The sequence below is a fragment of the Thalia democratica genome, chromosome 5, assembly GCF_965202585.1.
Source record: "Thalia democratica chromosome 5, ktThaDemo2.hap1.1, whole genome shotgun sequence".
Classification (NCBI taxonomy): domain Eukaryota; kingdom Metazoa; phylum Chordata; class Thaliacea; order Salpida; family Salpidae; genus Thalia; species Thalia democratica.
The window spans coordinates 56,058,560-56,076,694 of NC_139169.1; the positions used below are offsets into that span (position 1 = coordinate 56,058,560).

Consider the following 18,135-nt stretch of genomic DNA (forward strand, 5'->3'; position numbering starts at 1 on the left):
TTGATTTATTTTATATAGTTTTTACTAAGCTACAAGATGCTTTTTACAGATTTTGAAAATTCAAAATAATTTTTGAGATATAGCTGGTCAAAGTCGGAGGGAACAATAGGATCCTTATTGGAAGCTCAAACTAAAACCGCAAATAACTAGAAATCACCAAAAATCTATCTTCTCCTACGTTTTTTGAAATAACTACTCTAATTTTTTAAGAAATGTTCATTGAAATATTAAAAAAATTCTATCAGAATAAAATTTAGAAAATTAAAAAATAAAAATTTTATAACAAAAAAAAACTGTTTTTTTGTTTATTTTTATATAAAATTTTTGTATTTTAATTTGAAAATTGTTTCCGACAGAATTTTCTAAATATATAAAGGAACATTTCCTGAAAGTTTGAGGTAGTTATCTCAAAAAATGTAGGAGAAGATAGATTTTTAGTGAAATAGTCTATTTGTGCAATTTTAGTTTGCGCCTCCCATAAGGAACCTATTGTTGCAACCGACTTTGACCAGCTATGCCTCAAAAAATATTTTAAATTTGTAAAATCTGTAAAAAGTATTTTATAGCTTAGTAAAACAATATGAAATAAGATCAAATTTCACAAAAAAAGGTATTTATCCCCCCCCCCCCCCCCAGCTCTTAATACCATCAAAGTAAAAATGGTAAAAATCCATGTATTAAAATAAAGTTTTTTTTAGATTGAATTCAAAAATATTAAAAGACTTATAGCAGTCTTGTATGTACGTAAGTGTTGTAATAGTATGTATAATATGTTTAAAACTTTTTTAAGGTTACTTTGCCAAAAATATTAGCTAACAATTAATTATTGTTTCTAGCTAAATAACTACTGTATGGACTAACATATAATATTAATAAACAGTTTTAAAAGGTCTTTTATTACACTTATACTAATTTTCATATGTGCAGTAACTTGCTAAAAATAAAGTTCTTATTTGACTGCACTAAAATTGTTCTTCTAATTGTAATCCAAGATGAAGTGTATGATCTGATAACATTAAAGTAAAAACTCAATAAATCTTGAAAAAGACTGTTATATTAGGCTTTATATCTCTTATAGTATATATTTTTAAATTTAAAGCTGTGCACTTTGCCTTCAATTAATACACAAAACGAGTATTTACACAAATAAATGTGAAAAGAAAACTGTTGGATTACTGTGTAAAAAAAGTTTGAAAACATCAATTTACATACTTGAAATTTTTAGCTAAAATATTTCTTTTGGTTTTTCATATTTAAAAAAGTCAAAATAGAAATAGTAATTAAAGCCATATTTTATTTTTCAGATCAAAATTTACTCTTAAAAGAAATATAATGATAACTTTAAAATTTATTAATGATTTTGATCTTAATAAATTACTTCTATTAAGTGAAGATGAACTGAGAGACTTATTACCGTTTTTGGTTAAATGTACTGAAAAAGGAAGTTGTAAAAACAAGGAGCAGATAGAAGAAAGAATTAAATTTTTGAAAATTTGTAATAAATGCTCAGATTCAAATTATGTTATAAGCTTATATACAGACATTGACTTTGATAGGCTTAAAAAGGACGCATCAAGTTTAAGTAACCATTTCCAAAAGCAGGTTGGAACAGGGTCATATGATGCTTTGCTCTCACAATCTATCCTAATTAAAGACTTTGAAAGTTCTAGTATTCAAGATAAATACACCTATTTACTGAAAGAAGTAATTACATTAATGACTCTAAATGAAGCAACCGTGACTACTGCTTTAAAATATAAATCTGAAATATTTTCTTCTAAGGTTTATTTTAATGTTATTACAGATATGTTGTGTGTTTTGTGCTCTGAGGTTCCAACACATTTTGAATTGCTGAGAGTTTGTAGAGCTATGCTTTTTGTACCAACATCAACAAAAGTAATTAAAAAGCTTGTTTTGAACAATAGTGTTGATTTTGACTCTGTTTGTACAAAATTGTTTCAAGTACTTAAAACAAATGCTCAACTTAAAGTTAAAAAGCAGTTAAGAATTTTAGTTAAACATGTTTTGTTAAGCCTTTGTCAATTGAACCCAGAAAAAGCTTATTGTGTGAGATCTTTATGTGTAGATCATTGTCAATTAGCTGATTTATCTGTAGAACTATCATTAGAGATGATTTCGATGAATAGGAAAAACAACAATAATTTTTTACAACCAGTTGACAGTATTGTTCAGTTTGTAAGTGGTATTTTACTTGGAAATAGTGAAAAGGTTAAAAAATGGTTTTCAACGTTTCTAAAAAATGAAGCAGCTATAGGATCCTCAAAGTTGTTTAAGCACCTCAACTCCGAACTAAGGAAAGTTTTAAGCAGTACAAGTGTTATTAATAGTTCAAACGATGCTTTACAAATGGATCATGGAATAATAATGGAAGAACAATGTATTAGAGCTTCAGGATTAATAAAAATGTATTGTGCCATGAAATCAACATCTAACTATGTTTTTACCTCTGAGGAATCTGTTTTACTGCTTAATTTAGTAACAAGTTTTCCACCCAAAACTCCTAATGGTACGAAAATTTGTATTTTAATGATCTATCAAATCCTCTTTTAAACTACTGATATTTTTATTAAACTTTTATAAACTAAATTTTACAAAAATAAAAATTTTTAAATTTTGCATACTACACTTATTGTTTTAGTCAAAATTACTACTGAGTAAACTGAATAAATCTTATATAACAGGTTCACGTTTTGTCTCCTTAACACTTGCAATGTTACTTGTTTGTCCTAACTTAATTAAGAACAATGAAGACGAAGAAAAAGCAAAAAACTGGATCTATTGGCTTGCTGATTTTTCACTTAAAACCCCATCAAGTTTTTCTGAGCAACTTCTTCTTACTGGTTAGTTTATACAGAGTTTCAAATATTTTAAACATATTTTTAATTTGTTTATGTTTAATAAATTTTTTCAAATTTTAATTAATAAAATCAGTTCGAATGGTTGTTAAAATATCATTAAACACAAGTTGTAAACATATGTATTTATGTTAAAAAAATGTTGTTTTGTTTAATTTTTTTTAAAGTGCTCAATATATGAAATATATTTATAATCAATATTTATTTTACACATAACAATATACATAATTTAAAACCAACATTATTATTTTACTTATTTTTTTCTTGAGCAATAGTATTTATTAGGCCCATAAATGTTAAAATAAACATTTATGATGCAATAATCTGTAAGTTGAGTTCGATGGTATTTGATGTTTTAAAATTTATGTTTCTAGTTTATAAAAGATTAATGAAATATTTAGCTATAACTTGATAAAATATTTTTTAAAGACTGTAATGTAATTTTAATAAGAAATCTGAAATTATCTTTTAAATTAATTAAAAGTGTTTGTATTTTCTATGGCTTTAGTTTATTCTTGTTTAATTTTATCACTGGTTGTTTTAGATTTTGCTAAAAAAGAATTTCTGGTAGTTGAAAGATATATATTGGACATTAGTTTTTTTTGTTTAACTCTATTTGTATTACAATGTTTCACTGCAGAGCAGCACATCAGACACAAAAATAGCTTAGTCAAATAACACTACACTAAAAAAAATTAAATAATATGTTTTGTTTTTCTCATCTTCCATTCAAAGCTTTGAATTTGTTGATTATTTTGATTGTAAATAGTTTACAGCTGTATTTTAAATTGAGTTAGGCTGTGTTTTGATTTTATTTATTAATTGGTCTTTAAATTTCATATGAAATTAGAAAGTTCTGTTGCATGTCTTATGTAATTGTTGATTTATGTCTTTGGTACCTTTCTTATAAGTTTTTTGTTTTCATTTTTTTATAGAGTTTTATTGTGTTTTAATTTTTGATTGTGGGTAGTTTTTTTCGCCATTTAAATCTGCTTCTTTTATAAAATACCTATTAAGCTTTCAGCTTTAACCTATTATTTAACGAAAGTTACTCATGATTATAAAAATGGTGATAAAAGTTACTAACTTAGTAAAAATTATCTAACCTAAAGCATAAAAAAAAACTGTTTTACTCAATTATAGCCCTAAAAGCTGTACACAAGAAACCTTATTTTTTGCAGTTATAAAGAAAAGATTACCCTTTCTAAATACTAAAGACCATACTAAACTCAGTATTTCATCTCATAGTTTAAACTTTTGGTTTTAAATTTAATAAATAATCATATACAATTACATATTTTTGCTTATATATTGAAGGGGCGACTTTTTATGTTGTCATAAAGGATGTCAATCAATTTGAAGTACTGCACGTATTGTTGTGTTTATCTTAAAATATTTAGTTATGTTAAAGCTATAAAAAAGTTAAATGAGTAGTGTTGGTTAGGATGCTTATAAATACAGCGACGTTTGAGTTTTTTGCACTTAGCAAATACCACAAAAACACCCTGTGCAAAATTTTAAATGATTTGATTAAACTTTCACCTTTGCAGAGTTTGATTTTGTGAAAATCATCTAATGTAAACTGTATAGGACCCAAAAAATGTGACCCTATATTTTTTAGTGGAATTTTTTTACATGTAGCAATTACAGCATAAACACATTATGCACAATTTTAGACGAATTAAAGAAAATTTTATGGAGGAAACTCTTGATTTTATGTAATTTTTATCACTTTTTGTAAGTTTTCTTGAATTTTTTTTTTCGAAAACTTAAAAAAGCAACCATAAAACATTTTTTATATTGTCTGAAATTGTGTACAATGTGTTTATTTGATAATTGCTACATGCTTCTAGCTAAAATTTTTGTGGTTGCATTTTTTGGGTCCCATACAGTTTGCATTTGGAAGGTTTTTAGAAAATCGAATTCCGCCAAGGTTAAAGTTTCTTCAAATTATCTATAGTTGTGCACAGGGTATTTTTGTGGTATTTGCCAAAAGTAAAAAAAAAACTGACTACTAAAAGATTGCCATATTTACAAGCACGTTAGTGTGGGTAGGTTCAGAAATACCCAAGCAACTTTTTTGCACTGTTGTTAAATCAAAATGGTCTAGCTTTAGAATGTATTAGCAAACTATGTTTTTATTTTTTATAAAAAAAGTTTTGTACTTAAAAAGTTGTTGAAATTCTTTATTTGAACAGTTAAAGCTTGTGCAAGAATAATGCTTGTGCATTTCTGACCCATTTCCTTTTTTTTCAGTTTTAGTATGCTGTTTTGCCATAGATGGAGGTTGAAGCATTAAAATTTTACTTAGTTACCAAGAAATACTAGGTTAAGATAATTACATACATATTTTTGTAGGCTATGTTTATTTAACAATTATAATAATATTCAATATTACATATATAGTTTTTATCATGGAAAGAAGTGTAATAATAATCCTTCCGTACAGTCTTTTTTCATAACTGTTTGGTACTTTTTTATGTACCTAGTTTATGTTTTTGTTCTTTATTTATTATTAAGATATTTTTTTACTATCACTGTTACTCGCGGTTCTCTGATTTAATTGGGTGGGAATCGTGTATTTGGGAATAGTTAGTAGGTTGGAATCATACTAGGGTTGGAACTAAATTTGTCTCAAATAATCATAATGACGTTGAATTAATCTTCTTTTAAAATTTTTGCTCACTTTCTAAAGTAATAAAATTTATATAATTTATTTTGTGCTTATTTTTCAAAACTGAAGCTCTTTACTACATATTAGCCAATACAACTTCAATATAGCGTTTTTAAAACTATAAATTAATTAGATATTTAAGTAGTCTTTATGTATGATTTACTCAAATAAAATGACTTAAAGTTTAAGATTAAGTAACAAGAAAGTTTAAAACTTTTACTAATAAACAAAGGCTTTGTTGTTGTGACTTAGGTTAGTTTTTATTTACATTAAAATATGATAACCATAAATTTGAATACTGCAGCTTACCAGTTTTAAAATATTGACAAATTTTCTTTTCAAGTAATAAGATACTTGGTCAAAATAGTTTTAGATGCTCATTTAAATTTTATTCACATTGTTTACCTAAATTTACTTATAATTAATAAATGATAAATATTTTAAGTATAACATTAGTACTATTTTTGTATTTTTGTTCTTAAATACTTGATTTTTGTTTATAAAACTATAAGTTTCAAAATTCACTAGAAAAGTTAAAATATTTCTTATATGATAATTCAGGGGTCGGCAAACTGCGGCCCGCGGGCCAATTGCGGCCCGCGAAGGGTAAATCTGCGGCCCGCGAGCATGTTATTTTTTTGAATGGAATGCGGCCCGCGAAAGAAATTTTTGTGGCCCGCGAGCATGTAAATGTGGCCCGCTGAGCAAAATTATATTTCTAGTTAAATTTTTCGGTAATTCGACTTAATTTGATTAGTTTGATTTTAAGTCTCTCTATAACATTTTAAAATAATTTCAAGAAATTACTGCTTAAGTTTAAAAATGTGAAATAGACAGATAAGGGTTCTAACAGGATATGTTTCTCAGTTTTATAATTAATTCTTTTTTACAGCAGTAAGTAATTATCTAAAAAAAGAGTGTCAAGAGTGCTTGGATTTAATAAGTTGGTTATATAATACCTAATTATAAAATAAACTAAATGCAAATATTTTCCATTTTGTACAAAAGTAATGCACAGTAACTAACTAAAGTGTTATATATCTTTATAGCTTAGATTTTCTTTTTCAATATTTTTTATACCTCAGTTTCTTTTATATATTTTTCATTTGTAAATGTTATATTAATGTTATATTATAACATTCAAAATAACATAGTAATAAGAAATAAGGTTCATTTGGTTTTTGTTTTGACACATTTTAATTTTTATAAGTTTTCTATGCACACCAACTTCAAAAAATGCTCATACTTTAAACCACTTTTTGTTTAATACCTCAGTTAGTTTAAGTTTAGTTTATGCATACTTTTCTAAAATTTTTATTTATACATGTCATATCTAAATTTGTACAGACACATTTAAAACAATATATATGACATAAGTTAATATAATTTTGTTAGGTATACATTCCATTTTTCAAACATTGTTTTTTTCAAGCTAAGTAAATCTTTATGCTTTGCATATCAATACACACAATTGCTGTTTTTTGGAGCTACCTATTTAATATAAACTAGATATAGGGATTGTAAATTTATAAAGTTTGTACATTGTTAATCAAAATAGTTCAAATTCAAGCAAATAAACAACTAAACATTGCCACACATCACTATTCAAAGACTTCAAATCTCAGGCCAACTAAGCCATTAATTAAGTTTTTGGCTAGAATTGCTTTTTGTATACAAAAATATCTAGAATGTTTTTGTTGACTCAGGCTGGCTTTTTTGCTTGAAAGAGTGGCAAATTAAACTTATGATAAATGTTTTGCTCAATCCACAGTGTTAGTTTGAGTTTTAATATATGTTAAATTTTAAGTCTTGCAGCTGATATAATTCAAAATATTATTTATATTATTGTGTACATTAAAGAATGAACAATCAGTGTTGCCAAAAATGTTGAATTCCGGAAAAGCTTTGAATTTATGAATTTACGGTTAAAAGTTCTAGAAAAAAACTTGAATTTGAGAAGTTTTGAAAAAACCTGGAATTTCAAACAGTTTTCACATTAAAAGTAATGAAATTTCGATTTGACTCAAAAAAAATTACCAAATAAATGTTTTTTTATTAAAAAACATATTATAGTAGCTTAACAGTATTTTTTGATATTGATAAATGTTATAAGACATTTTTTTAAACTTTAATTAAACTTTATACCAAAAAAAAAAAAGGAATTGTACTTCAAAAAACTCCGTATTGGTACATTGCACCTTTAATTGAAAAATTTCACCGATTGTTGTGCTTCGCGTTGGAACTAAACCAAGATATTCTAATAAAATGTCAAAGTTAGTAAAAACATCTCCAATAAAAATTCTCAGATGAGCAATAGTTTTTCTATCAGTGCTCTCATGTTAACAGTTTGATTAAAGTCCTAATTGGATTTTTGCGACTTTATAACCTTAATGCATTTCCTAAACACGACTTCATGTTGTCATTGAAGAAATAAACAAAAGTTTTTCATTACCGCCAACATCAATTCTTTATAAAAGTTTTCAATTATAAACGATATCTTGTTTTAGGTAATAAATTTTGCTACTTTATTACTTGCCTTAACAATTTTTCGGATTATTCTGTAGTCACTGAAGATAATAATGTGCTTAGTCAAAAATGACTTTGGTGATTTTTTTATTGTTTCTCGCAATAACTCCTAACTAACGCTTTTTTTATTCTTATAGCTCGTCTTATATTTTACAATTAATGTTTTTAAATACAATATTCTTATTGCAAATAAAGAATTGCTAACATGATTAATAAAAAAAAAAATTCTACTTTTCTAATGACTCAATAAAATTTTATACTTCTGTAAAACTTGTTTAAGAAACTTAATTGTCCATTCCAGCTGACTTATATATTTTTGGCATGTAATTTATTTACTGTTAATAACCTTTTATATTTCTTTATGTAGTGAACTATATATTAACTGGGTTGCTACACAAACAGGCTATTTTAAAAGCTTGAAAACTCAGGTGTGTGTGAAGCTTTTATTTCAAACACTTTTAAGAAATCTTCCAATTCTCAGAACAGTCTTTATAACTGTTGTGTAGTTTACTAATTGCATTTTTTTCGTGTTTTTTACTCTTTGTGTACTTTTTGATAATGATGATATTTTAACTAGGTATTTAAGCTTGATTAACAACTATTTATTAGCTTTTTAAAATTTTAATAAATTTAAGCTGGTTTGATGCATCTCAGACATTTTTGCTTTTTAAGTGGAAACCATGTAAAAGTCTAATTACTAATAAAATATTTAATTTTTAATGTACTTGAGAATAAATTATGTTAAATCATTTGTTTTAGCTTTCTGAATACAAACAGGTATTAATTTTATTATGTTAACTAATTACTAAATTTCTAAATGAGTGTAAATTATTTAACTCGCAAAAACTTTTTTCGAAGTAAATATTCTTAGAAATATGAAAAAATGTTGATGATATAACAAATGTATAATAGTAACCCATAAATTGTCTTTCAAGTTAGGTTTTTATAGAGATATAGGTTGTAAGTAAAATTAAAAAAGTATTAAGTTTAACTTATTAAGTGCTTATGAAAGTACATACTTTATTAACAATATTAGTACATATTTATTAAAGTATATTAGTCAATGTGAATCATAATCAATATTAATTTAAATAGGCATTCTATGTATAGCTAAAAGTCATTTTAAATAATAAGGTGAATAAAAGTAAAAATTTTCTCTAGTGTGACTAAAACTAAAACTATAAGATTATTGAAATGTCACTAAAACTAAAACTGCGGCCCGCGGACACTTTGTAAACTTGAAATTTGGCCCGCGACCACCAACTGCCTGCCGACCCCTGTGATAATTACTAATATTTTAGGTTTCTAAAGTTTTTTGGTAATTATTATGATTTAACTTTTTTTCAGCTATTCATTTACTAGAAGATAGAAAATTAGAAGCCATTCAACTATCAAATGCAGTCTTAGGTATAAAAGTTAATGTAGAATCAAGCAAGTTTAACAAAATTAAGAGCATTTTTACAAAGTCTGTATTTCCTTCCCAAAAAGTAGCTGAACATATAGTTAAAGTTCCCATCACAAAGAATATCAGTGCTAATATTGAAGGATATCTACCAGTTCATTGTGTTAATCAGCTTCTAAACACTCGTGCTTTCTCTATTGGTATGTAACTTTTACAAATTTTGATTTATTTTGTTTGTTAAAATTTACCATAAAAAAAAAATTCTAATTATTTTTTATAGTAACTTATAGAATTATTATAACTAAATTTATTCAAATACTTTATTAAGATATTTTGTAATATGTTTAGTTGAAATAAGTTATAATAACTCTAATCAAGGTGGTCATAAATAGTTGAATACTCTAATTTCCTTAAGTTTAATAAAAAAAATAAAAAAAAAACATTTAGATTTGGTTATAAATAAAAAAATCCTCAAGATCTTAATTATTAATTATTAGTCAAAAACTAATTACAGAAAACTACTAAAGTAGCGCTTATTTAGATAGTAAACATTTCCAGGGACTTTTTTAAGCTGCAAGTTTTCAGAAGCTATTTTATAAGTTTGAATATTTTCTACTTTTAATTATCTATGATTACCTAAACTATTTATTGAATTTAGTATATCAAGTGTATTTAAAAAGTATGTTTTTAGTATTTAAAAAAATGATAATTGATACTACAATATACAGCTGGTATCTATCATACAAAGGTGTCTATTTTTACCTATTTCAAGTTCTATAACAAATTAGTTCCAATCAATTTAGTTAAAACCCAATATATTACTAACAAAAATTTAAAAAAATTAACAAATTGGTAAACTATTTATTGAATTTAGTATATTAAAAGTAATTAGAAAATATTTTTTTAGTCTTTACAGGGTTGCCACACACTCAGGGAACTCAGGGAATCTCAGGGAATTTTCAAACTGTAGAAAATCTCAGGGAATTTCAGGGAAACTCAGGGAATTTTGGCATTTTTCTTTTAACTCAGGGAAACTCAGGGAAGTTTTGATTTTTTCTCTAAATTTCAGGGAAGTTTTTGAAAATCTCAGGGAAATTTTTTTCTAGATCTAGAATGAGGTTTAGTTAATCCAGTTTCAATATTTTGTTCAAAAGTAGTAATTTTTATTATTTAAGTGGTTATTTAGAATTTTTTAGCCTTGCGGCTAGTTCTTCAATATTCTTAGTATTAACATTGTAGTTTTTTAAGTTTTAAGTTTATATTTACTTTAGTAAAATCAAATAGTTTAGAGAAATAAAAGTTGTTGTTAACTATTCATCGAAAAATTAATAAACTTTTTATTTTTAGTTACTTATGTAGTTTAAAAAACACTATGTTGTACTATTAGTTCTTATTTTTTAAATAATAAAGTTATTTCTTATTTGTTTACAACTACTTGTTTTCAGTAAAAAAAATTAAAATGAATACAGATTAGTGTTGTATTACTTTTGTTAAAAAACTAGAGGTTAAATTCTTGTTTATAAATAATAATTTCAAAAGTAGTAGCAGTAATGGTAATTAATTTTTTAGTGTGAATGTTTTAATATACTTTACAACTTTTTTGCAGATTTAATTTAAAAGCTTTTTTAAGTATTATGAGTAAAGTACAGTTTAAAACCTTGTTTAAAAAAAGTTGGCTTAACCATGAAGACTTCAAAGATTGGTTACTTGAGGATGTAGACAAAGAGAAGTTTAAATGTAAGTGGTGTGGTGATGATACACCAATGGCCTTATCCAACATGGGTATAAGGGCATTGAAATCGCACAGTATGTCGAAAAAACATCTTAAATTGAAAGCCTCTAAGAGTAAAAATAATGCAATTACTTCTTATTTTGGTGGCCCTAATAGTTCTACTAGTATATCAGCTGCAACTTCTTCAACAGCTGCTGAAATTTATTGGGCTCTCAAGTGTACCAAAAAAAACTGGTCAGGAAACTCTTGCGATAATAACACTTTATTCACTACCATGTTTCCTGATAGTGAAATTGCAAAAAAGTTCTGCATGAATAGAACCAAATATTCATATATAACAGACTATGGTATAGCCCCTTTTTTTAAAGATGTCTTAAAAAAATCAGTTTTGTGCTCGTCTTTTTATTCCATTTCATTTGATGAGTGTTTCAATAAAGTCTTGCAAAAAACTCAACTAGATTTGGTGGTGAGATGCATGAAGAAAAAAAAAGTACACTGTCTATATTTTACTTCATCATTTTTAGGTCACTGTACTGCAGATAATTTAAAAAAAGCCCTATTCAAGTTCTATTTTAGTTTTAAGTTTTATTTACTGCATTCAGAACAGTTGCTAGGAAAGACATACAAGTCATAATGAAGTTATTATGTATGCATTTAAGTGAGTTTTTCATTTGAAATTATTATTATAGTATAATTAAATTTTGTCAATTAAAATGTCAAACAAATTAAACTTTATTCTTTTATGTAGAAAGTTAACTAACAAGTTTACACAAAGTTGTGCAAAAATTTAGTTTTTAATTTTCAATTGGTTTAAACCTTTTAAGATTGAGTTTTTGAAAACAGTTTTTTTCATAAATTTAATGCAGAAGCATACACATACAACCTTCCTTTTATTATTAAAGAAGAAAAATGAGAATGAGGTATTAATAATTTGTGTTAGAAGAGAATTTTTTTTTTATAAGATTTAAAAAATACTCAGGGAAACTCAGGGAAATTTAAGGTTACTCAGGGAAATTTAAGGTCACTCAGGGAAGATTTTTTGGCTCAAAGAGTGGCAACCCTGTCTTTAAAAAAATGACAATTGATAATACAATATACAGCTGATATCTATCATACAAAGGTGTCTATTTTTACCTATTTCAAGTTCTATAACAAATTAGTTCCAATCTACTTAGTCAAAACCCAATATATTACTAACAAAAAATGTTAATTGCAAACATATTTTAGTTTTATCAAGCTTGCAACATACTCAAGTTACTCAGAATAACTCTGGCTAGTTTACAGATTTTGGAAAACTCAAACTGACTCAGACTAACTCAAGCTAAGTCAGAATAATTTGACCTTTTTTAAAAATCAGGCTGGCTCAGGTTTATTTGTTTTTTTTAATAAAAACTCAGGATAGTTTTTTACTTTTGATAATTTCTATACTTGAAAATTTTGTTAGTATTAATTTATTATTTTTTAAATAATTTTTTGATACTTTTAGATATACATGATTGATTATTTTTAAAAATACTTGGCTAAAAAAAACTTTTTTCTTAAATTTCTCTACAAATTCGTTCCCGCTCAGGCTGGCCTTTTTTTCTATTGAATTCAATTGAAAAAGATTCCAGTTGTTAAAAGTATTTTAAATACATTAGATTTAGTGATCTACTGGATCATATTTAAACAGTTGTATTCAACTGGATCATTATCCAGTAGACCACTAGTTTAAATTCACGCATTTAATTCTTATTTAAAAAGTTTAACTCTGTATTTGAATTAATAATACACAGAAATATTAAAAAAAGCTCAAATTTACTTTAATCGAGTTTAACTGCTAGTCTAATAGTATGCAGTCTTAATTGGTTCCATCATATAAGTCATTGTCACTTTGTCTTCTTTGTTTTATAATTGTAAAGTGCTATTTCAAAGTTTGAATTAAAGTTGATGATTTAAAACTGATAAAAACTAAACTTTTGAGTTAAAAAATATATAAAATGGACGAAATAGATTGGAATTAAAAGAGCTTAATAAATGGCAACTTATTGATGGATGATTTAGATTTGTAGATCAGTAACTGGTTTTACTTCTTAAAACGAATTTTATCGAGTTTTTTCCAGTAATCATATGAGTCATTAAAAAAATTATTTTAATAATATGCTTTAAACAGTTATAGAATAAAAAAAAAGTTTACTTTTAGAACACTTTAGAGTTTTAAAATAAAGTGTTTTCAAAGCTTATTGAATGCTATTTATATGGGTAGCTGTAAAATTTGCACAAGCGTACAAAAAAGCACGAGGGCACATAATTGCACGAGCAGACATTTTGCACTGAGATATTTTTGCAGGAGTTGAATATCTTTTTTAAATTTTTTTAATTAATTAAACTTTTTTTTAGTTTTTTTTTTCATACTTTCACTGTTACCTTTTACCCTTACTCTCGGTCGGTAAATTTTTTTTTACTAATAAATAAATTTATTTATTCTATATTTTACGATCTCAGTTATCCCTAACCCTTACCCTCGGTCGGTAGCTTTTTTTCTTTTTAATTAATTTTTATTTATTGTTTTTTCTAATAATTAATTTTATTAGTTATTATTATTTTTTATTTTTACTATCACTGGTACCCTTACACTCGGTCAGTAACTTTTTTTTCTGTGTTTTTATAAATTTATCTTTTTTTTTTTGTTTTTTGTTTATATATTTTGTTTTCTTTTTTATATAGATTTTTTTACTCTCGTGCAAAATTGTATTGTGAAATTTTGTCCCCTCGTGAAAATTTGTCTTTGTGCAAAAGTATATTCGTTAATTTAGTACCCTCGTGCAATTTTGACCTGTTCCCATTTTATATATAAGTTATCACCAAAGAAACACCATAAAAACTGTTTCTTGTTTGAAATTTTTTTTAATAGTTAAAAGTCTTTATATAGTTAAAACACTTATACACTCAGTTATAGTTTAACATTACAAAAAAATGACAAAATTTTAGTATATCTGTACCTTATACAAGTTATAAATTAGCAAATAAAGCATTGAAGTTTAATCAAAGAGCTTAAAAACTACGTGCGAACTTTAGTAACTTGTTTTTTTTTTTTTGCACATTCTTTTAAGAACCTATTTAGTTATAAGTGTTTACACCATTATATAAGCAAAATAGTTTAAACATTTCTAAGCTTCAATATGTTTTTAATTTCTAGGATATTAACTTTCGAAATAAATATTTTTCAAAAATTCAAGTATAATACAAAAGTAGCAATAACTTCTGCACTACTCTAAATTTCGTCGACGATAACAAGTAAATGTCAATGTAACTTATTGCATATATTATTACGTATATTGTATATATAAGTTCTTGACGCTTAAAAAAGTAATAAAATTATCAATGAAACTTTTGAATGTTTAATTTTCTTAATATTATCAAATTTTTTTTACGTATATTTTTACTTGTATATTGTAAATTTAAAAGTTTTAAGTCAACCTAGTCACGATTTTAATAAGGAAATGTACAGTAGTTAATATATTGCAAACATCACAGGAAAAATACAAGTAAAAGACTGGATATACGAGCAAATTTGCTCCACCACTCTTCCGCTTCACCCTCAACTTCATTCGCTCATCTTGCAGTACGTCCTCACGCTCTTCAAGCCCCCAGACCCGAACTTAGTGAAAAGCGCCTTGGGAAACCAGAACCGTAGGCAGCAAACCAACACTATGTTTAACAAGCCGTTCACGGAAGACGAAGTGCTGAAAGTATTCGGTGTTGACCATTCGACGAACAGCTACGCTCAAGAAAAAAAAGAAAAAAGTTTGGAAGAATACTCACTGACAACTAAACTTCTGATGCTATACTACGTACTATTGTATGAAGAGCACATCCTAAAAAACATGAAGGCTCTGATTTCCATGAGAAAGCGACCGAAACACTACTCGCCGTCACTCATTAACAAAATTCCGGTGAAGTTTCTCCTTCACAAAGCGCAGCAGCAGCCCGAAGCGTGCCAAGGCTTGTACCCCGCGCTCATCGGTCTCCTGGTCAACCACCTTCCCCACCTCTGCATGGTCCACGACCAGCTCGTGTGCATGGACTTGTCGAAACCCAAAACAAGTAAAAGCAACAAGAAGTTCAATGTCAAGCTGACGCCCGACGTGCTTTACAAGAACATGTGCAATTGCAGCAGCTTGCCGGCGCCGCTGCTTCTCAACATGCGTTCGTTGATGAATTGTTTCGACGATGACGTCATTGGCTACGTGAAAGCTTTCGCGTGGGGGCTGCCCAAACTGCTGCAGGGAAAAGTGGCGCGGCGGCTGAAGAAGGAAGCGGCAAAGCTGTGGCTGCGCTTCAACTCGCTCGTGCCTCGCAAGCTTTGGGTGCTGACCATAAACGCGTTTCTGGCCGAAAGCAGGGCTTGGAACGACGTCGCACTTCCGCCGAGAGGATGTCAGTTTGCTGTGGGTTTTGAAAAAATGGTGGAAGATCCCACTTTGGTGTTGGGAGTGGACAAGAGAGTTTTGAAGTGCAGCGAGTTTCTGGAGCTGATAACGAGGATCTTGCTGGCTTGCATCGCCGCTCACAAGGCTAACACGAAAATGGTGATCAAAGCTCTACCGGCATGTGCTGTAAAGACAAAGGTAATAAATTATTTTAGTACTAAAGCATATGTTAGTAAAAATGTTGCAATTTATTTTTTTGACACTTTAAATTTGTTTGTGTCTATTATTTATATGCTTAGTTAAAACAGTAATCAACCAGGACATTTCTTGATTGTTTTTTACATACTCTCCATATTTTAAGCACGGTTTGGTAATATAAAAAAAAAGCAAGTTAGACTGCAATTACTACTAAAAACTATGACAAACAATATTAAAAATACCCAAACAGCAAGAGGAGATGCAAATTGAAAAACAAAAGGAAACTCTACGCGAGGCTTACACGATCACAACGCAGGCGGCATGCGTGCAGCTGCTCATAGAAATATGCGGAATGGAGTTCGAGGAGGAAGAGCAGCAGCAGAACTTGCTCCTGTCGTCTAAGCGGGAGGTTCAGTGTGTCGCCTGCTCGGCCATCCATCAGATATTCGTCAACGAGAACGATTGCAAAGTGGCCAGACTGGTTACCATGCAGGTACTGATGCACTGTATTTGAAATTGAAAAAAAAAATAACTAAAATACTTAGTTTTAATCTCACTCACTTTGAATTTAACCTTCAAAAATAAAGTTTTTTAGACTAACTTAAGCTAGTGCGTTTTTTTGTTGCTGTAAAACTTAGATAAAGTCAAAGTTATTAACATTTCATAAAAAAAAAGCTTAAGTTTGACAACAAAAAAAAACGTATTAGTTAGAGTTAGTCTAAAAAACTTTATTTTTAAAGTTAGATTTTTTATTGGCAATTTTTTCATACATTAGTATATATAACACTGCACGTTTATTTTTAACATTTAATAAGTTCTGTTTAATGTGTTTGATAGCTATTACACTTAAAGTTTGTTTGTAAATAGAAAACATTTTTAACAGCTGACTATTTAAATTTGTAGTGTTTTCCCGCCCACCTGATTTCAGTGATAGTCAGTGGAACCCCGTCGTTTTTCGTCTGTCTCAGCTACATCACGGAATTGCTGGCGCAAGATGACATTAACAAGCACAAGTTCGCCATTCAATTGGCCTCCCACCTCTGCCTGCAAAACTCAATGCCCAACCAGCTGCAAGTCGCCAAAATATGCCTCAACACCATGTCTACTTTGATCACAGGTTTTTTGATTAGAAATTGAGTTAAAAAAACCAAGTTTGGCTAAGATTAAATTTACAACATATTTTTTATCAAAAAAATGACGACTTGATAAAACGTATTTTAGTACTTTATATTTTCATTAAACATACCAACTAAGTTATAATAATTTAGTTTCTTAAATTTTGTATTGAATTTCTAGAACTAAATATTAATCTAATATATTATAACATCTTCACCTTGAAAGTAATAAAAAATAGTTCTAAACAAAATCAGACTGTAACTTTTATTTTATAGTTCACGATTGTCACCAGCTGAGCCGCTTCTTCGACGAAGACATTATGACGTCACTGATAAACTTTTGCCGCGCTTTCCCTCCACTCCTCCGCGACGTCGTTTCCGTGCTGCAGCACCTAGCGCGCGTCTCCTCAGACTTCTGTGACGTCACACTAGACTGGCGGGATTGGTCCGGCGAGCTGAACGGCGACGCCGTGCTGTCGCTCGAAAGTGACGTCACGAATAAAGCTGGAAGCCACGATCTGATCGATCTCTCCAGAAGAACATTTTACAAGCTGGTCACTAAGCTGAAGTCCGAATGCTCGTTATAATTTTTTGTGTAGTTTGAAATTGTCTTTTCAAAGTAAATAGTTTTTAAACTTAACCTAGAAAATTGTTGAGTAGTTGAATATTCTTTGAGAACTTAGTTTAAGACTTTAAAATAATGTATTTTTTTGAAGAGTTTTCCTATCGTATATATAAGTTTTCAGTGTAATATGTTTTGTGGACTGATGTTAATTTCATTTATTTCAAGTAACAAGAGTCTACTTAACTTAATATAGTTTTAACACTGAAATACGAAGCTTGTTGAATTTTGAAAAGTATCAATTTAATTTTGGACTGCCAACATATAAATTATTATTGTTATGTACACTCTTTAGTTTTTTAAGTTGCTGTAGTTCGTCTGTTTATCTTAATAAACTTGTTTGAAACAATACTTTAACAAAAAATATCGTTATTTTTCAAAGATTTGAAATGAATGACATAAATTTATCTTTTTATAGTCTGTTATGTTTTTTTAATCTTAATGGCAGTAAACTCAGTTTTTATACCTTCTAGTTTTTATTAAATTAAAAGAGTATATTTAATGTACTATATAGTAGTATTAATTTTATCATCGTTTTTGTAAAAATAATAAATGATCTAATTAAACTTAAGACAAAT

At 27.7% G+C, this 18,135-nt stretch overlaps 1 protein-coding gene across 1 annotated transcript; it reads left to right on the forward strand.

Moving 5' to 3' along the window:
* The first annotated feature begins 1,597 nt into the window (after positions 1-1,597).
* On the forward strand, positions 1,598-17,887 carry LOC145835427 (integrator complex subunit 2-like). The gene is made up of 7 exons (XM_082943010.1): positions 1,598-2,527; positions 2,703-2,861; positions 9,424-9,678; positions 14,727-15,820; positions 16,071-16,313; positions 16,724-16,937; positions 17,212-17,887. The coding sequence occupies exons 1-7, from the start codon at positions 1,717-1,719 to the stop codon at positions 17,520-17,522; spliced, it is 3,087 nt and encodes a 1,028-aa protein (XP_082799136.1). The 5' UTR covers positions 1,598-1,716; the 3' UTR covers positions 17,523-17,887.
* Positions 17,888-18,135: the final 248 nt, after the last annotated feature.